The 21,871-nt window shown below is 35.4% G+C and overlaps 1 protein-coding gene across 2 annotated transcripts; it reads right to left on the bottom strand.

Annotated features, from left to right (window-relative positions):
* Positions 1-11,252: 11,252 nt before the first annotated feature.
* LOC18426371 (uncharacterized) lies at positions 11,253-21,073 on the bottom strand. 2 transcript variants are annotated; one of them, XR_016053555.1, is made up of 4 exons: positions 20,509-20,964; positions 20,175-20,276; positions 12,433-12,623; positions 11,253-11,837 (listed from the first exon to the last, which is right to left on the bottom strand). XR_016053555.1 is itself a non-coding variant. In XM_088864036.1 (3 exons), exons 1-3 carry the CDS (start codon positions 20,782-20,784, stop codon positions 11,364-11,366), a joined length of 852 nt encoding a protein of 283 aa, XP_088720162.1. In that variant the 5' UTR covers positions 20,785-21,073; the 3' UTR covers positions 11,253-11,363. The 2 variants fall into 2 exon arrangements, 1 of the variants encoding a protein (XP_088720162.1); XM_088864036.1 differs by lacking the exon at positions 12,433-12,623 and having other exon boundaries at positions 20,509-21,073.
* Positions 21,074-21,871: the final 798 nt, after the last annotated feature.

Genomic DNA, 21,871 nt, shown 5'->3' with positions numbered 1-21,871 from the left:
GCTATAGTTGCATGGCACTGGCCTGGCCCTCAGGCTACATTTTGTTACCTAGGCCCTAAATATTTTTGGCTCCAAACTGACCGGGGTAATACTAAGGAAGCCTCACCTTTCTTCTTTGCAAAAATCTTAGCTTAAGCTACTAGGTCAGTGCTAGGTTGGTACCAAAGCACGATGATTGTACAAGCCATTGTAGCACAACTTTGTACAAGGTATTGTAGCAAGTTATTATAGCATGGTACTGTGGTGGCAATTTTTGTGCTCTAGATCAACAACCATACCTCCACGAAGAGGAAAACAAGGAAAATAAAAAACTATAGAAATGGTTGATACTAGTTCACAAGAAGTGATTGCAAATCAGAGGAGATTCGTCGAAACCCTCGCTCTACATTTAGTGCAGATGGAAGCCCCGTCATAGGAGTATGTGATCAAGGCAGATGAAGAATATGTAAATCCCTTCCATGATCAAGCCCTAAGGAGAGAGGTAGTTGAATAGATAGGGATACTAGAAGATGGGAAACCCGTCTTAAGGATAATATCTCATACTTTTGTAGAAGTCTATTAAGGGGAAGCCGTGGAGAAACTTTGTTATCATCAAATGGTTCTCAAGATCAACATCTTATGGACTTGGACGCACCACCAGTCTTTGACATGTATCTGGATGAAAATTTGGGTGTTGAGAAAGAATTAGGCAATCATAGATTTAGTGGTGATCCAATATTTAGCAAGGAATCTTTTGATGGAGATAGTGATCATGCCTTAAATAGTGATCCCATCTTTGATGAGGTTCTGATGTTTGATGATGATTTGGTAGGTGACAATCTCTATCAAGAACAATAAGGCAAAGAAAAGGAGGATCAAGGAGATAAGGATATTGTTTCACTTGATGTTTACCTGAATATGGAGTATCATGTGATGTGCGCTCCAAGGGTTTGGTGATAGTTTCCTATGAACTTTTTGTTAGTGAGTTCGATAGAGAAGGTAGCCATCAAATGGGTTCTTATGTGATTCCCAATGTTAGAGTTCAGATTCAACCATTATTTTGTTTTGAGTGGAGAACCTCTATAGATCTAATTACCATGTGTGAATTAAAGGAAATCACATGTATAATGCATCATTAATCTCGAGTCAATTCAAAATTCATGATAAAGTATCTTCTGATATGTTCAAGACCAAGTGTGTTGTGCATATGTACTACAAGTATGGCAATTCCCAATGGATCCAAAACATAGTTGATTTAATGTTTATTGGGAATAGTTTATCTAATGTTTATTGGGAATACAGTAAAATGTTACGCCTTGATCTCAAGTATCATCATGGTAGGATGGTTCAAACTTTTGAAGAAGATTAATGACAATGTCTATAAATTGAAGCTTTTCAGCCCTAATAAATTTTCAAATATTTTAATGCCAAGCATCTCATTCCATATCGTGGTGATACCTCCAATGACGAGCCACCAAATTTGAGGCCAAATTCTTTTGAGGAAGGGGGAATTGATGAAGCCCAAAATACCGCTCTCGCGTATCTAGACGAGAAAGAAGCTTAAACCTTATAAAAGGAACCATAAAAAGGTAAATTAGTCATTGTATATTTCCTAATATGACTTTGTTACTTGAGTCTTTTTTATTCACTTAGGGGCATAAGCAATAATTTCTAAAGTCTTTTATATCTTTTTATTTATTTAAAGTCTTTCATAATAAATGGCCATAATTATATTAGATGGATGGCCAGAATTAAGTTTTATTTAGGGTTTTCTTAAATAAGGGATATACTCAAGCATAATGAGGATAATATATTCAAACCTTAAAGCAATAAGTACTTCATCTTTTATGTTTGGTTTTTTTCACCTCTCTCTAATTTTGGATCTTCGCTATCTTCTTCTTTGCAAAAACTTAGCTCAAGCTACTAGGTCTGCACCACAAGTAAACTTGGGGGTGGTATGCACACCCAAAGGCAAGAGAGAGGTGCACACCCAGCTCTACAAAGGAAAAAAAAAAGGAGGTGCCTTGTGGCAATGCCCTAAGAGTCTTATATGATTTTAGAAAGCCCTAGATTTAGCTTTTGTTCTCTTAAATCGCAGATCTGGAAAAGGTATTGCCTAGTGAGCTTCTCGACTCGAAGAATTCAGCATGGCTAATAGGATCAGAGTGTACTATTAGCCAAGTAATTGGGTGTGGGGTGTATCAAACCCTAAAGGGATAACCTATACAAAGTGCAATAAGTTTTCATGGTAGTTCTTGCTTTATTTTTCATTCTTTTTCCTATTTTATTACAATTATCAAGAACATTATTTGTATTAGAGTTCACAATAAAAGCCTGTATTCAACCCTTGAATTATGTTATATTTATTTTGCAGTAAAAGAAAAGGTCCTAGGTTGTATATAGTCCTGAGTTTTTTTTTATTTACAACATTTGTTTTATGGCACTTATAAGTGGAATTTAATTATATTAATAAAAGAAAAAAGAAATTTTATTATTATATTCCCCTGAATTCCACATGGCCCACTTCTTTCAAGAACATGATTAAAGCATGGTGGGAAGACATTGAATTGGAGGGATGAGGGAATATTTGAGGTAAATTGCATCAAATTATAATCAAATTGAAGAATTGGCAAAATGAATCTTTTGTATAAATATTATAGAGAAAGAATAAGATCTTATCGAAAAGTATTTCCATTTGCTCCAACGTCATCCACCACCTTAGATAAATATTATATGTTCCTGAATGAGACTAAATACTCTCCAATAAGAGAGGATACATAAGATGAGCCTCAAAGCTATGATGAAGCCACTAGTTCACATGATTCAGTTGAATGGATTCAAGCTATAAATGACAAATTTGATCCCATTAAAGGAAATCAAGTTTGGAACTTAGTTGTTATCCATAGGGATAAAAGAGTCATTGACTTCAAATGGGTCCTAAAAAAAGGCTTATTACAATTGAATTCATAAAAATATATAAAGCTAGACTGTAAGCTAAAGGGTTTACCGGAAAGAAGGGAATAAATTATGCATAGACCTATTCTCTGGTAGCCAAATCCAGATCCATTGGGATCGTTTTAAAAATAGTTGCACATTATGGTTTAGAATTATTTCAAACGTATGTTAAAAATGATTTCTTTAATAGAGAGGTATAAGAATATGCTTATATGAAGCAACCACAATGATATGCAGTTAAAGGCAAAGAAGACAAATTATACAAACTTAATAATATGTATATAGTAAAAAATAGCTCTTTAGGCAATGGTACTTTTCTTTTATAATGAAATTACAAAAATTCATTATGTAGCCAATAGATTAGATTATTATATATATGCTTAGAATAGTGGGAGAAATTTTGTCATTTTATCTTTTATATACAAATGATATTTTGTTAGTAAGAACACTATTTGGTATAATCAATGATACAAAATCTTGGCTTAGTTCCCACTTTGAGAAGAAAGACGTAGGAGAAGCCTTCTTTGTACTAGGCATTACGATAATACAAAATAGAAGGCGAAGTTCCTATGTTTATCATAAGAAAATATTAGAGAGCATTTTAAACATTTAAGGTGAAAAATTATAGACCTACAAATACACCTATTTGAGAAGACTTGAAATTTAAGTAAATGCGTAAATCAAGTGATAGTGACAAAGTTCAACTAGAAAGAATTCATATGCTCAAGTTGTAGGATGTATAATCTATGCCATGTTGTGCACATGACCAGACTTGAGTTATTTTCATCAGTCGTGTAAGTAGATGTCAAAGTAAACTTGAGATGACTCATTGGCAATTGTAAAAAGAATACTCAAATATATTTAGGAAACCAAAAACTAGAAATGTGGCTTCCAAGCTGGTAATTTAAAGGTTGCTGGGTATTTTGATGTTGACTTTACATGAAACTTAGATGATAGAAAACCTCTAGACATTTATTCTGCTTTGGAAGGGGATGTATTTCTAGGTTAAGCAGGGAACAAGGTTTTGTAGCTCGGATACTATAGAACCCAAGTATGTTGCTTATTGCATTGCTACTATTATGCCTTCTGTATTAGACACTTCACAAAGGATTTGATAATATATAAGCATACGAACCAGTAAATGTTTTTGTGATAATAAGCATGTTATCTCATTAGTTAAAAGTGGAGCATATATTTCAATGGAAAGTACATGAAATTGAATATTATTATGTTGGTAACATTATAAAAAAGAATAAAGTAATTATTAATTATCTACCATCAACTGATATGATAGTAGACGTTGTAAGAAAGGGATTAAGTACTGGATTATTTTTCAAAGCATGAAAATATTCATGAACATCTATATTAGAAAGTTCCCAAAAGGGATTATGATAGCTTGCATGACAAAAAAAACTGCAATAGTGTGAAAAACCACGTGAAAAATTTATGTATGAAAGTTTAATTGTAAGAAGGATAACCGCAACAAAAAGCCTCGTATCAAGAATTTATTCATAAAAGGTTGATCCACTGAAAAAGATTTATGATTCGGCCCTCATGGCCAAGTAAGAGATGGTCTCCTTGTTTAAAAACAATTTTCTTTAAAACAATATCTATTGCATTTATTTTTTTATCCATTATTTTCTTTAAGTGAGAATTTCTTAAAATAGGAAGGACTATCCTTTTTTCTGGAGAGGTTACATTTTGGATAAGCACTGAGGTTTTAAAAAATACAACTCCGGATTGAAATTACATGACCCGAGTCAGTTTTCAAAGGGAGCAATCCGGCTCCCACATGCATAAAAATTATTTTTATCCTTTTTTATATTTTGCATGACAATACTAGGTCCCACCCCTTTCTTTTCCCATGGAGCAGTTTGGCTAGGCATGTATGACAAGAAGTGCTACCTTTTGTATAAAATTGCTCTCTCTCTCTTCTCTCTCTTTCTCGGATTGAGTTTTTTTTTCACTCTCACTCACACACACTCTCTCTTTTGGATTTGGATTTATTTTTCACTCCCACACTTCCTCTCTTTCCCTCTCTTCCTCTCTCTCTTTTGATTATAGAATTAGCATTTTCTTTTTGCATTATTTCTCTCTCTCTCTTGGATAGGGATTTTTTTTTTTCCTCCCTCTCTCTCTCTCTCTGATTGAGTTTTTTTTTCACTCTCACTCACACACATACTATCTCTCTTGGATTTGGATTTCTTTTTCACTCTCACACTTCTTCTCTTTCCCTCTCTTCCTCTCTCTCTTGATTATGGTATAAGGTTCTTCTTTTTTCACTCTCTCTCTTGGATAGGGATTTTCTTTTTTCCTCTCTCTCTCAATTGGGCACTTGATTATGCCCAACTCTAAAGATAAATTAAATAAGATACATATATAGATAAAATATTAACAAAAATACGAATGGGAGTAAATAATTAATGTAATAAATTGCTTTTAAAGAAAATGAGAAAAATAAGAAATGTGTAAGCAATATTCATTATCTTTACAAGTGCAAGTAGTATTGGAAATTATGACAATACAAAAAAAAAAAAAAAAAGTTAGAGAGATGTATTTAATGTCATGAGTTGTATTTTAAACTTCATGTTGGCTATAAAATGAATGTAATAGACAACAAATATTCAGGTATGAGACAAATTATTACTTATTTTTGGTATAATAATGAAAAACATAATACAATACCATTACCCTTTGGGAAACCTAAAAAGCTATATCTTTAAGAAATTTTTATATATTTTTTTAAAAATGTTAAGGTTGATCAAACCTGTCCACTGATCAGTTGATCTAGATCGGTTTTTTGAATAGCTGATATGGGTCACTGATCTGGATTTTGAAACATTGATTAGTACACGAGGATTATTTGGGGGCCATTCTTTTATCAGAGGGGAATCCAATCATTGAGAAATATCAAACTCTTTAGGAAGGGTTTGGGAATGGTTGAGAAATACAGAGTCTCTTACTGCAAAATGTGTGTGGAAAACCACTAAGATCCCTACGATACCCAGTCTAAAGACATCTACTCTCATATAATTCAGTGGCATGAAGTACCATTGCCCTGTGGTAGCTACTGCTGCCTAGTGGCCACTGTCCCTGTTGAAAAATGTGGCCTATCAACCCCTGTCTGTCGAGAATTTATTTTTCAATAATGGTACAAAAGTCATACTGTAGTATATGTGAAATCACATGTGGTTAACATGAGGCAATGCTATATAAACTTTTTTTAGCTTTAATAGAATGTTGCACTGGAGGGAAAACCCGGTGGTGTGTTTGGATTTCATGTAAGAATTGTTTTTTCTATATTATAAATATACAAAATTTATTTCATTTTTAAATGTCTTTTTATCAAATTGTAGGAATAATTGGTTGACATCCTATTGTGTGAGTCATTAGTGGATTAATGGCATGTTTCGCTCAATTCATAAGATTAACGGTTTGATGACAACTTGTTAATCCTAATTAGTTGCACTAAAGGGAATTAAGGTAAGACTTACACTTGGATCTCAACTACTATAGACTATAAATGTGAGAGTTACAAAATAAATATGTTCTCTATAGGAAAAAGAAAGGTCAATCCCTCAAGAAAAAAAGAGAGAAGGATGAAAAAAAGAGACGCAAGGTGAATGAGATTCACCAAAGATGACTCTCAAGATAACATGTGATGCAAATAATATTATGATTATTTTAATTTGTTTATTATTATTTAGTTTATCTCTTCAGGAATAGGAGAGGAGGTGCGCATGGATATTTGTGGGCATTGAGTTTATGTGTGAGTTGATATTTATGAATTGGGTTAGTTAGTTTCGGAATATAAATAGGATAAGGTTAAATCTAGGGAGTTTATCTTTAAAACTTGGGAACGTTTTGGATAAAATGTAGTTTAAGAGGGAAGATATTTGTTTTACGTGATGGTTAAAAGAGCACGTGAATTTAAGATAGAAAAGATATGGATAAGAGAAAAGGGAGATAAATAGAAATGTCAGCTCTTTAACTTCTTTTCTTTTTTTAAAGTCTATTAAAAAGGATGTTTTCCTTCATTGTAAAAAGGGTCGATGAGTTAATAAATTTTGGTCTCGTGAAGAGATTTTGGGGTGGATTTCCTTACAGACTTTGAGAGATGATATATTCTCTCAATCTTGGGGTGAATTCCCTTGCAGACCTTGAGAGATGATATATTCTCTCCGACCTTTTCGTTTTCTTTTTATTTGTTTATAATGTTATTATTTCTCTACATCAATTTACATCAATTGGTATCAGAGCTGCATTAATTGGTATCAAAGCAAGTCAGATCCAAAGAGCAAGTTAGATCATAGCAAGTCAAATCTAGAGAGTAAGTTAGATTAGAGCAAGTCAGATTCTGAGAGCAAGTTAGATCTAAGCAATCAAGCTAGCAAGTTAGATTTAAGCAATCAAGCTAATCCTACTCCTGCTATGGATTATCGTTGGGTAGAAAATTTTACTAAAGCCCTAAAGGATTTTCGAACTGAAGTACGTGAGATCAATTAGAGGTTGCAGCGGTTGGAGAACAACATGAAGAAGGTACTTACAACCACATTCATCTTGCACCAGTAATTCCACGACAAATCCAAGGTGTTGATTTCAAGCATATTAAAGAAATTTACAAGCTAGATCCACAGTGATTTATAGAGAAGCCATATCCGCCGCGTCCTATAGACGACCACGAAATTTTGACATTAAAATCGATCTCCCAAAATTTCACGGTCAAGGGTGTTCATCGATTGAACTTGGTGTTTTTTTAGAGCTGGACCCATTCTTGGTAGGGAATAATTAGCCCAAGCTCGTATTCAACAATTACTCTTGGAACACAATTGCAGGCATCAGTCTTGAAGAAAGAATACCGTGGCTCATGGTGGGACTTCATCACCAACTTTTGAGCTCGAGGTCGAGCTTCTCTCAACCCGGGGAGAATGATGCAAATAATATTAGGGTTATTTTAATTTTTTATTATTCTTTAGTTTATCTCTTCAGGAATAGGAGAGAAGGTGAGCAGGGATATTTGTGGGTTGAGTTTTGTGCGTGTGTTGATATTGATTGATTTGAGTTAATTAGTTATTGATTGATTTGGGTTAGTTAGTTTGGAATATAAATAGATAAGGTTAAATTAGGGGTGGTTGTTTATGAGTATATATAGGATAAGATTGGATCTAAAGGGGCTTTATCTTCTCAACAACAAGAAGAGTTGAGGTAAAACATATGTTAGAAGCAAATATTTGGCACGTGATTTTAAGAGAGAGAAAATAACGAAGAAAATATAAAATAGGAAAAGTGTAGAGAGAGTTTTTTTGTTAAGATTTATCTTATTTTTTAGTCTATGTAAAGGGATGCTTCACTTCATTGTAAAAAAGTTGATGAGTTGAATAAAATTTGGTCTCGTGAATAGATTTTTCGGGTGGATTCCCTTGCTGAACTTGAGAGATGGTATATTCTCTCAACCTTAAGTTGAATTCCCTTGCAGACCTTGAGAGATGATATATTCCCTCAACCTTTTTTTTTTTTTTTTTTATGGATTTAGTTTCTCAATTTACATCAATTGATCTCAGAGCTGCATTAATTGGTATCAAAGCAAGTCAGACCTAGAGAGCAAGTTAGATTAGAGCAAGTCAGATCTAGAGAGCAAGTTAGATCCTGAGAGCAAGTTAGATCTAAGTAATCAAGCTAGCAAATTAGATTTAAGCAATCTAGCTAATCCTACTCCTATTATGGATTATCGTTGCGTAGAAAATTTTACTAAAGCCCTAGAGGATTTTCGAACTAAAGTACGTGAGATCAATTAGAGGTTGCAGCGGTTGGAGAACAACATGAAAAAGGTACCCACAACCACATTCATCTTGCACCAGTAATTTCATGACAAATGTAGGGTGTTGATTTCAAGCATACTAAAGAAATTTATAAGCCAGATCAGGCGTGTTCTGTAGAGAAGCCAGATCTGTCACGTCTTATAGAACGACCACGAAATTTTGATATTAAAATCGATCTCCCAAAATTTCATGGTCAAGCGTGTTCGTCGATTGAACTTGGTTATTTTTTGGAGTTGGATCCATTCCTGGTTGGGAAAAATCAGCCCAAGCTCGTATTCAACAATAACTTTTGGAACATAGTTGCAGGCATCAGTCTTGAAAAAATAGTATCAAGGCTCATGGTGGGACTTCATCACCAACTTTTGAGCTTAAGGTCGAGCTTCTCCCAACTCGAGGAGAATGATGCAAATAATATTAGGGTTGTTTTAATTTTTTATTATTATTTAGTTTCTCTCTTCAAGAATAGGAGAGGAGGTGCACAGGGATATTTTTGGGCATTGAGTTTTGTACGTGAGTTGATAATGATTGATTTGGGTTAATTAGTTATTGATTGATTTGTGTTAGTTAGTTTTGAATATAAATAGATAAGGTTAAATTTGGGGAGGTAGTTTAGGAGTATAAATAAGATAAAGTTGGATCTAAGGGGGGTTTATCTTCTCAACAACAAGTAACGTTGGGGTAAAACATGGGTTAGAAGCAAATATTTGGCCCGTGATTTTAAGAGAGAGAAAATAGGAAAGAAGAGATAAAATTGGAAAAGTGTAGAGAGAGTTTTTTTGCTTATCTTATTTTTTTAATCTATTTAAAGGGAGGTTTCCTTTCATTGTAAAAAAGTTGATGAATTGAATAAAATTTACTATCATGAAGAGATTTTTGGGGTGGATTCCGTTGCAGACCTTGAGAGAGGGTATATTCTTTCAATCTTGGGGTGAATTCCCTTACAGACCTTGAGAGTCTACTCCTGCTATAGATTATCGTTGGGTTGAAAATTTTACTAAAGCCCTAGACGATTTTTGAACTGAAGTACGTGAGATGAATCAAGAGATGAATGAGAGGTTGCAGCGGTTGGAGAACAATCTTCGTTGTCCAAAAGTACTCACAACCACATTCATCTTGCACCAGTAATTCCACGACAAATCCAAGGTGTTGATTTCAAGTATATTAAAGAAATTTACAAGCTAGATCCACCGTGATTTATAGAGAAGCCATATCCGCCGCGTCCTATAGACGACCACGAAATTTTGACATTAAAATCAATCTCCCAAAATTTCACGGTCAAGGGTGTTCTTCGATTGAACTTGGTGTTTTTTTGAAGCCGGATCCATTCCTAGTTAGGAATAATCAGTCGAAGCTAGTATTCAACAATTACTCTTGGAACACACATCAGTCTTGAAGAAAAAGTATCGACGCTCATGGTGGGACTTCATCACCAACTTTTGAGCTCGAGGTCGAGCTTCACCCAACCTGGGGAGAATGATGCAAATAATATTAGGGTTATTTTAATTTTTTATTATTCTTTAGTTGATCTCTTCAGGAATAAGAGAGGAGGTGCACAGGGATATTTGTGGGCATTGAGTTTATGTGTGAGTTGATATTTATGGATTGGGTTAGTTAGTTTAGGAATACAAATATGATAAGGTTAAATCTAAGGGGTTTATCTTTTCAACTTGGGAATGTTTTGGATAAAACGTAGTTTAAGAGAGAAGATATTTTTTTAGTACGTGATGGAGTGCACGTGAATTTAAGAGAGAAAAGATAGGGATGAGAGAAAATAGGGAGATAAAATAGGAATGTCAGTTCTTTATCTTCTTTTCTTTTTTTTTTAAGTCTATTAAAAGGGACATTTCCCTTCATTGTAAAAATGGTGGATGAGTTATGAAGAGATTTTTGGGGTGAATTCCCTTGCAGATATTAAGAAAGGGTATATTCTCTCAAGCTTGGGGTGAATTCCCCTGCAGATCTTGAGAGATGGTATATTCTCTCGAACCTTTTCGTTTTTCTTTTTATTTTTATGGTGTTATTATTTCTCTACATCAATTTACATCAATTGGTATCATAATTGTATTAGCATGTCACCAGATGGCTTGGTCTATAACGTTTGATATGAAACCTTAAGTTCTTCTATGATTTAAGGATAGATCTGAGTAAATTGTTTATTAATGTTATTTATCTATTATCTATTTATTAGGATTGTTATTATTTTAATTAAGACTAACAATCGCGGCCACCACCACCACCACCAACACTCCTACTACCATTGCATTGCCACCATTGTCACACTATATTTCACCATCACACTATCACTACAACCATTACCATCACACCCCATCATAATAATTTATAACTCCAATTGTCACAAGAAAACATCCAAAGGGAACAAATAACAATCCACCAAATTACCATTTGGGCAATTATAAATTGAAGAACCATTTGATAAGATTATGCAACAAACGGTTTCTAAGATCCGAACAGAGAAGGAAACAATAATGTAAAGTAAAATTTCTAAATCACGTCAACAAAGACAATTATTATTATTAATCTATTATTATATATCTTTCTGCATAAATGCCAATACAACACACATTGAGCAAGAACATTGACATCATAGGGCTAACAAGTATTAGACGTGGCCTTGCGCCACATCCATGGTTCTGAGGGGCATCTAGGCAAAGGAGGAAGCATCATCTTTCTACGATACAGACCAAAAGGCCATCCCTCACAGAAACTCAACTTCTCCAACAGAGACCTCCATGCACAATCTAGAAAATTTTCTTTTCTCTCTACCGGGCTCGAACAACACGATAAATCACTCCTCACTGAGAACCACACTTCTTCTTCTTCTTCCTCTTCTTCTTCTTCTTCATGTCCTTCTCTCTCTTGATTTTCTTTGACTTGTAGTGATATGTTGAACCCAAATTTGCTGTGCAAATAGGCGAGTAGAGGCTTCGCTTCTTCTTCCACAGGAGCGATGGTTAACTCTCCGGTGACAGGCGAGATTACCCATTTGAGGCCTTCACAGAGAGAGCTATCTTTGTGCCGGTGCCTTGCTTCCAATGCGAGTCTTCTAACTGCAAAAACAATACGCTGGGATTCCAGAGAGATGTTAGATTCTTGAATCATATGAATGTTTCGCAAAGTATTTGACAAATCGAACCAGACCCAGAAACGGGCCTAACCAGGCAGGTCCCAGGAAGGTCAAAAAGTGTTAGAAAAAATTAACAAAAAATACAAATCCTAAAAATTATGAAAATAATATTTAAAACATAATCAAACAAAGCATATCCTAATGAAGTTTGAAAAGTAGTGAAAAATATGAATTTTAAAAAATCAATTTGTGTGGTATTTTAGACAATCTAAAAAAAAAAGGAAAAATGTAAACATGGCCAAAATACATTCCAATTTTTGCTAAAATGATAATAAAAACTAAAAAAAATAAAAAAAATAAAAAACATTAAAAACAAATTCCTCAATTTTTAGGATTTTATATATAATTTTTTGAACTTTTTTAGTATAACCGGCTAGACCAATTATACCGGCCAAAAGCCGCTCAGCTAATGGCCGGTTCTGAGTTGGATAGGCTGATTTGTCGAACACTGGTTTTGCCTGTGCATAACTTCGTGTTGTGATATGCAAGACACATAGAGAGAGGATGAGCGATGAAGTTTTAGAGATTAGAGACATTTGTTTCTGCATCTTCCTCATCCATGTCGCTAGGGAGCATTTCCTCAGCATTGAGATCTTGGGGGGAACGTTTTCCGGAGGGGAAAGAATGCCAATGTGTGAAACCATGCTTCAAGCGAAAGTGGAGTAGTTTACAAGGGGTTGGGTGCCTCTTTGCCTACTCCAACATGCCAAAATTCATCTTTAAATCTGCAAGAACCAATGCTTCAATGCTGTCCTGTACTTATAACTGTAGAGAGAGAGATTATAAGTGTAGAGAGAGAAAGAGATAGAGAGAGATGACTGTTTATCTTAAAGCTAAGTTGTTGGGATCATCCCTTAGGGGTAAAGCTAACGTTGTTTGAGGCGGTTAACAGTTCATGTTAAGACTGACTTGTTACCAACCCTCAAACTGGGACGTACTAACTTCGAGAAAAGGTCTCACATATTTGTGACATTTTATTCACATGATCTATATGCCCTTGATATTGCCTCCAACTAAGGGTTAAAATGGGGCGGGCCCTTGTCCAAGTCATATTCTAAGTATTTAGGATCGGCCATATGAATTATGTTCTGTTATTCTTCTCTATCAAGGTCATACCTTCAGTAAAACCAAAAGTCATCATATCTTTTTTCAAAATCTCCAACCATGTCTTTTTGGGTGGCCTTTGACTTGAACCAAATCAAACCTCCTAACCGGTGTTGTATTAGCTCTACGCTACACTCAGCTAGCCCACCTAAGTCTACTTTGTTAGTATTTTTTATTTTATATATACTTGTATGTATTTCAAAATAGTAATGATTTTATGGTTCTTTTCCTAATATGTTTTTATAAAGAGAGAAAGTTGTGGGTTTGATTGCTACATTAAAGAGGAGAGTGTTAATCAAGTGGTACTTAAGAGTAGGTATTCACATATCTTATACTCTTAATATAAAGGTGAGAGACACGGTACATGTGTGAAGCACGCGACGCATGTGACGCGCACGTGCACATCAAGGGCGTTTAATGATACACTTTGCACTATAATTGGGTCCTTTTCCCATACGAGAGAGTGAATTCCAGCATACTTTTGAGCCTATCAATTCCAACACACTTTTGAGCTCTCAACATACATTTTGTTGGAAATGTAGCCTATCGGGACCTTTTTCTTTCAGAAACTCATTTTTCCAATAATGATACAAAAGCCATATTGAAGTATATGTGAAATCACATGTGGTTAACATGAGGCACTGTCATATACATAGATCCATTTTTTAGCTTTAAGAGGATGTATCTCTGGAGGAAAAAACTCAGTACCACTGGAGGAAAAACCCAGTAGTGTATTTGGTTTCCTTGTAAATTGTGGGAATGCTTAGATGACATCCTATTACATGAGTCATTAGTGGACTAATGACATGTTTAGCTCATTACATATGATTAACAATTTGGGGACAATTTGTTAATCCTAATTAGCTAAACTTGAGGGAATTAAGGCAGGAGTTACATTTGGATCTCAACTCCTATAGACCATAAATATGAGAGTTACAAACTAATGTGTTCTTTATAAAATGATGTTAACCCCTCTAAAGAAAAAAGAAAAAGCTAATAGAAAAATAAAGATGGAAGGTGAAGGAGATTCACCAAAAGAACTTTCAAGGTAGCCTGTCACCTGATGGCTTGGTCTATAGGATTTGGTACGGAACTTTAAGTCCCTCGTGTGATTTAAGGACATATCCGTGTAAGTTGTTTATCGAGTTTATTTATTTATGTATTGATTTTCATTTATTGGGACTAACATATTTTCCCTGAAAAACCTGGGAGATAAAAGTGGATTCATCTCGCTCTCTACTTGTTTTTCCTCTTTCTCTGGCTAAGACTTCATAAGACTCTGATGTCTAGTGTGTATGTTTCAAACTCGGGTGCACAGAGCTTCGAAACCCCAAAAGAGACGTCTCAGCTTTCTATATCTCGAGGATGGATTGCCCTTCTTATGTACATCAAAAAGAGTACCGAAAGCGGGGGTTGGGGGCAAATATTGTCTTAAGATAGCGCTCTTGTGTGCTCGAAAATAAGAAGGTTTGAAGCTTCAATTTTCAGAATTTGTACTATCTTTTTGCCCAATTTTCACCCACCCATTCCTAACATACTTTTCCTCATCTTATCTCTTATTGAAGTCCTACCTAAGATATCTTGTATATATTTATTCTGAATTTTATCATTCCTTGTCTAGCCACAACCATTTCGATATCTTCATCTCAACTACACTCATCCTAAGGATATGTTGTTCCTTGACCGCCCAACATTATGTTCTATAAAAGCATGGTTGGTCTTAAAGGCCTTAGAGAACTCCACCTTCAATCTCACTCATATACGGCGATCACATAAATTTCTTGACGTACATCTCAAATTTGTCCACTCAGCTCTAATTCCATGTGCAATATCTTCCTCAATCTCTCCATTCTCCTAGATTATCAACCCTAAATGTTGAAAACAATCTCTTTTAGATATTTATTAACCATCAATCTTAATTATTTCCTCTTTTCTACTCCTATTATGACTAAACTTACCTTCTATATATTTTGTCTTGGCTGGGCTAATTTTAAAAACCCTTAGATTCTAGTGCATACCTCTAACGTTCTAACTTTGTGTAGACGTTGCCTATAGTTTAATCAATCAAAACTAAAAAAGGGACGTACCAGTCTGGTACTAGCCCTTGCCCTAGCCCTGTCCTCGAGCCACAATTTGTGGCATAAGCCCTACTTTTTTTAGAGTAGGGCAGGATTGAAGATCATAGTAAGTCTTCTTTTATTTTGGAACTTTATTTTGGAGGTTTGAATTTACGGTTGTAAACTTCCCCAGAAGCAATTGGTTTTGAAGTTTGCACTAGAAAATTTTGAGTAACATTGTCCTCCAAAACAATTAAAATTTGCACTTGATTTTTCTTACTCTCTCTTCAAAATTAGTTAACAAATCGAATACGTAGTTGTTGCTGTACAACAAATAGGAGGAGAAACTGAACTTCCATTTAAAGAACCAAAGAAAAAAAAGGCAAACTTATGCCTTGGTTGCCACTTCACCAGACTATCATCCCAAATAGTCGTATAATTTTCTTTATAGTTAATTAAATTTTTCATTGAGAAAATGAAAATCATTACATGAGTCATAAAGAGCAAAATGGAAAAACGTCAAGACATTCATACATAGGCCACCAAGACATTCACTGATTGCAACACCTTCTCCCAACTTCAAATCCATTGCCGACCTACCCCCCCAGAAAAACAATAAAGAAAACACTGCCCTCCCTATCTCCAACAACCATGATAGAAAGAGACGGCAAATTGGTATAGAGTGAATGTCATAAATATACCATTTGTTAAAATTCATGTAATTGCCTCCTATGAAAGGTCCATGGAAAAATGAAAAATGAAAAATGACCAAAGGCCTCGCTTATAAAACAAGTAAACCTCATCTTGACTATAGCACCCAAAAAAACTCTATCTTTCAAATTTAAAGCAAGAAATGAAACATGTTAGTAGAAATACTAATATTTTAAGGGCTTATATATAATGAGACTATTTACTATGAGTATAAGGAGGTCACAATTACTTATAAACATTCGATGTGAAATCAGATAGCTTGGATGTGTCACAAAGTTCAAAAAAAAAAAAAAGGTTGAACTTTGAGGTTGTCTAGGGCAACTATTACAACCACCCAATTTCACATCCAATGGTCAAGATTAATTGTGTCCACCTTGCACAGAAGATAAATGGTCTCATTATATACTTTTCTTTATTTTAGTGAGTGTTCATTATGACAACCCCCAAAAAAAAAAAAAAGACTCTGGCTTTCAAATTTAACATATGTTAGTATTTTTATGTATGTTATAAAACAACTAGGGTGCTTTGTATAGTGTGCAGTTTATACAAAGCAGTATCTTAAACAATCAAGATAAGTTGCTAAAAGATGCAATGCTTGGTACCAGAAACCCTTGCAATAACCTAAAAATCTATTTTTACTTTTAAGTATAAAAGTTTTTTTAAAAAAAAAATGTTAAAAACTTTATTGATGGAGAAGAGATTACAAAATGCTTGCATCATTGGACAACAAAAGCAAAGGTAAGTAACGCCCCTTTTAGGAAGAGAATCAGCCAAAGAATTTACCTCTTTATAAACTTGGTTGAACGAAATCCTTAAAGAATCTGCCAAATCTAGAGTTTGATACCAAATAGATCTATGTTCCTAAGGTACTCTTTGATCCTTTTTACACCATTTAATCACATTCATGGAGTCTCCTTCTATTGCACAATATACCCCCAAATCTTTGTCTTTGAAAATCTTTTGACCTTGAAAACGCACTGCAAATTCAGCATAATTGGCAGTTGCCAAACCCAACAGGTCAACATACAAGAAAACCACTGCGCCATTCCAATCCCTAATAACTCCCCCTATGCCAACATCACTCTGGTTACCAACAATTATGAAAGTTAAAGCTCTAAAAAATATGTAGATAGAAAAGATTTATAAACGCATAACTAGTTTTAGGTCTAAATAATGTGTTTAAAGATACTTTACTTTTAGGTCTTGAAATCTTTTTCTTTTCGTATGAATACATGAGCTTGAGATGATCACCAAGAGGCTTTTCCAAAGTTAAAACAGCATTTTTTGGTGGATTTTTGAGGTAAACTTTACTTCTATAATATAAAATTGACACCTTATATAAACCTTTCCTTTTCATATCGTTTTGGTAATTTTTAAGGCGAAATTCCTGAGACACCAGCAGTGAGCCGAGCTGACGCAAGGGTTAGGGCCAAAGTCTTTCTTTTTTTTTCTAGTCGCACATCATACACATGATTAGGCCCTTTCCTGGTGTATGGGGACCTGACTTTTGACCGAGGTTAATACATTTGATGAGGATCAAGTATATTTCTAACCGCCCTATACTTTGCCATATCTCACGGTGTTTACCACGTGTTACAGCCTATACTCCACTGTTTCAACAACCAATAGGGTTGCAGCTCTCTGTAATTATCCATTTGAGACTAAAAATTTGTTAATCCCTCCTACATTGTTTTTGTTGCGTCACCCATTCAAGCCCGCAAAGATATAGACGTGCACAACATAACCTATAGAGCTTTGCGTTTATATGTATGAACGGAAAAACATGCAATCAAGTAAATAAATAAATATAACAGGAAACATAAGATCGATTTGGTTTACTACATTCATGAAAGAAAGAGATGATCAATCCACTAAAAATAATGGAATACAACTTTTTTCAAAATGTCTCTTATTCTTCTTCTAGAAGCATTCTTTCTCCAGGTTTTCCTTCCCTCGTGCTCCTCTCCAAGAGGCTACTTCCCTAATGTGGATTCTCTCTATATTAGGCTCCAGTCTACCTCAAAGGAACTTTCTTTCTCTCTCTAAGAGGATCTCCTCTTCTCTCTGACTTTCTTTCTTTTTGGTTCTCACCTAAGAGGCTTCTCTCCTCTCTTCTCTCTTTCTCTAGAAAACCATACCAAGCTCTTTTTGGTTCTCACCTAAGAGGCTTCTCTCTTCTCTCTTTCTCTAGAAATGGATACCAATAATAGGGCTGGCAACAAGCCATGCTTAGGTTGGGCCTACACCAGCCCTAGCCCAACCATAGTTCCTATAGGGTCAGCTTGGATTTAACTGAGCCAAAACGGCCTTGGCCCAAGCCCGTTCCTAGCCCTATCAGGGCCGGTCCAAGCTGGACAAGGCCAAGCCAAAAAATAAAAATAAAAAGCAAGAAAAATAATAAAGAAAAAGAGAATCGGGCCAAGCCAAACCAGTTGGTCATAGCCCAAGCCCAGCCCAGCTTTACCCTCAAGCTATAGTTGCATGGCACTGGCCTGGCCCTCAGGCTACATTTTGTTACCTAGGCCCTAAATATTTTTGGCTCCAAACTGACCGGGGTAATACTAAGGAAGCCCCACCTTTCTAAGCCTCCCTCAAATGGGGTAATACCAAGGAAGCCCCATCATATAGGATGGGACTCTCCCAACATTCGGAACATATTTTTTTCGAAGGTTTTCTATCAGTGTTTTATTGATAGAAATAAAAAAAAAAAGGTTTTCCATCAAATTTTTCCCCTTGTTCGGAATTGAAACCAAACCCTAGCCAAGTCGTTGGCGAAGGCAAATTTCTATGGGGACTTTGTGTGGAGTACTTTTGTTGGGCATACATTTAAGAGAAGGTTTAGCAATGTTTCGTTGGGCTTAGTTATATCATGCATTTTTCATGTTATGGGAGTTTAATATCATGAAAATAGCAAGAACATAATCCCTTGTTAAAGCAAATAGTTGATTTCGTTTTAAAGTCTACTTTTCATCCCTTTTGGAACTTTATGGAGTTTCGAATGTTTGAACTTCTTGTGTCTAATCTAGACTTTACCATAAGCTTCTTCAATTTAGTTCAATGTTTGATCACTCCGGCGAGCCAGCTCAGATTTGCCACCCTTGTTTGAGCCCGAGTATCCTTGAATTGGGTGTCCACCTAGGGGATCTTAAAAAAATTGTAACAAAATTTAAAAAATAAGAATTATATATATATATATATATATATATATATATATATATATATATATATATATATATATATATATATATATATATATATATATATATATATATATATTATTATGCTTTCTATCATTTTGACAAAGATTGGATAGTGTTTTGGGCCATGAATACTTTTTTTTTTTTAATAGTTTATTTTTCTACGGAGAAGGAGCATGCCATTTTCCCTTTCAAAAACGCAAAGCGCTTTATATGGGAAGACGCCCCAACAAAGTGTTGTATTGGCATACTAGAGACAAGACCTCAATCAACACAAAAGCAAATCCTTTTGTAAGGAATCACACGTCATTCGATTATAATGGTAAATGCAAAAGCCAACAAGGAGTGTCGCCCCCACCATCTCAAACTTTGAGAAATGCTTTTGGGGATCCATTGAGCATAATCAAGAAGCTAGGATTGCAAATGGATGCTAACATCCATCAAAATGCTGAGGTTTTTTTCCTCAAAAATTCCAGACAGCTCAGCAATGGAAGCTTCCACCCACTGCCAAAACACACCTTTGTCACTGACATCGTGATGCTCAGGACATATTAATCTGATTGTCGATGAGAATGAACCCTAGAATTGATGAGAAGCACTCTATAGTGTGACCACGACAAAGGTAAAGTATTCATCAAATAATAAATTCGTGAAACACATAAACTCTAACATGTCATTATTCATAAACCATGTACTTCAGTTCGGGAGAAAAAATTTAAATATTCAAATTCACATCTCTACCAAACATGAAAAACTATCCAAACAGCAAAATCATTCCTCACAATCTTGTATGCAAAGTCTTCGTGCATGCTGCATTTTATGTTACAAGATCTCCAAACGATCAATTACTCTACTATTTCGACAACATAAAGCATTGTGTTGCCATAGGATAAAACTTCGTCAATAGAACAACAGCACTTGAAATTATTCTACTGTTTACATAAGAATACTAAACATTGTCTTCCCACCTCATTAACTCCTAACAGACCCACAAGGAAACCATAATTCCCAAAGCTATGTCCCCAAAATTGGACCAAACTTCAAAAGCATTATTATGTTTCACATGATTTGAATGACAATCCTATACATGATTCTAATAGCTCCAATTTCCTTACATCATGAGCAAGGTAAAGAATTTAACAATCTTCAGTTAGGAAAAATTCAGGTGTCAACCATGGTACCAAAGAGAAGAGAAGGAAATAAATACCGGGTACGCATCCAGTGCGAAGGGAGCAAGAGCCATGCGCAGGCATCTGATGGCCGAATCGCGATCTGCATCAGTCCCTTTCCTCAAAAGCTCAATGAATTTCTACAGATGCAAAGACCTCAGATCAGACAATCAAAAGCTCAAGCGAGAGAGAGAGAGAGAGAGGGAGGGAGAGTACTATGAAACTTGACACATTTAAAATCCACAGATGATCAAGACTCCAGATGGGTGCAGAGAGAGAGAGAGATTACAACGAAATTCAACACATTTAAAATTCCTAGATGTCCAAAGACCCCACAATGAAACACAAAGGAAGAGTGAGCAAGAGAGATACTTGTTTATGCAACCGGAAGAGGAGGCGGTGATCATCGAGAACAGAGGGAGCATGGCGTTGGAGGAGATGGAGCGCGGAGTCGACATCGCCAGACCCCAGAGACTGGTGGATCTGCTGGATAAGCAAGCGGGAATGGTAGGAGGAGGAAGAAAGAGAAAGAGTAGGAGAGAGAGAAGGCGAAGAAGAGGGCGAGGAGGGGTGGAGGAGATTATCAGCGATGGCGTAATCAAGAACGATAGAATCCAGGGCGTCCCAATTCACAGGCATCGACTCCATCTGCAAGTGTCTAATCTCCCTCTCTCTCTCTCTCTCTCTCTACAGAATCCGAGTAAGTTACTTGCGCATCCCACACTTATCTCTCTCTAGAAACGAGGAAAGGAATTCGTCGTGCATTTTTACGACGATTGGGACATAACCGGCCGGGGTTTGCGCGATCGTTTGTTTTACGGAAATCACGAAAATGGGAATAAGCGTAAATTCTCTTAATGAACGGGGGTACGTTTACGTTATTTTTCCATAGAATATGGCTGGTAATTTAGGGATTTCGTGAAAGTATTTTCATTTGGGGGGAATTATCCTGTATGATTAGGTGTATGAGTTTTTTAACGTCAATTGGTCGCAGCTCTCTTTTCACACATATTGACATCTAATTGATGTGAAAAAAACTCGGGCACCTAATTACCTGGGGTGTTCTTTTGTGTCAAAATACTTTCATGAAAAAAATTTCACAGATATTAAGCATGCCCTTAGTAATTGAGAAAGTTGTTTTTCTTTAGACCATAAAACATTTGGGAATGCAAGAAAAGGTCAAGGTAGAAAACCAACGACTAGGATGTTTGGAATCCTAATGTGATAACTCCTTGTGAAAACAGGGGAAATCTGTCGGCAACAATTTCATTTGTTTCCTAACCTAAAACTCTTAAGTTGTTAATTTAACTGGCAATTATGAAACTCGTTGTTTAGAGATTAAAATTTATCATTTGATTGAATTTTTTTAATTTTAATCAATTCATATAATTACTTACAAAATGAATGGTTTAGATCATAAATTATTAATATTATCTCTCTCCCCCATCCATCTCCCTTTCATTTTCATAGTATATTATAATTACATCAAATTTAGCACTTTGTTGCTTATACAATGCGATTCTATTGATGGATAACATGTTCGCCCTTTCTTCAACTAGTTAGCAGATCCAACGTCCACGTCTAGCTTTGAGTCAAATTGAAGAAAATAATATTAACTCCTTTAAAAATCAGGTGGGGCTTTAGTATTTGGGTGCGGTTTCTATAGAAACTAGGCTCTAAACAGCCAAATTAGAGCCTACCTTCATAGAATATCGAGAAATGTGGCTTCAATGTT

Source organism: Amborella trichopoda, chromosome 4 (assembly GCF_054954075.1).
Source record: "Amborella trichopoda isolate Santa Cruz 75 chromosome 4, AtrichopodaSantaCruz75HAP2 v2.0, whole genome shotgun sequence".
NCBI classification, from domain to species: Eukaryota; Viridiplantae; Streptophyta; class Magnoliopsida; order Amborellales; family Amborellaceae; genus Amborella; species Amborella trichopoda.
Note: the sequence above shows the minus strand (reverse complement) of the source record. Positions and strands in the feature narration are given on the sequence as shown.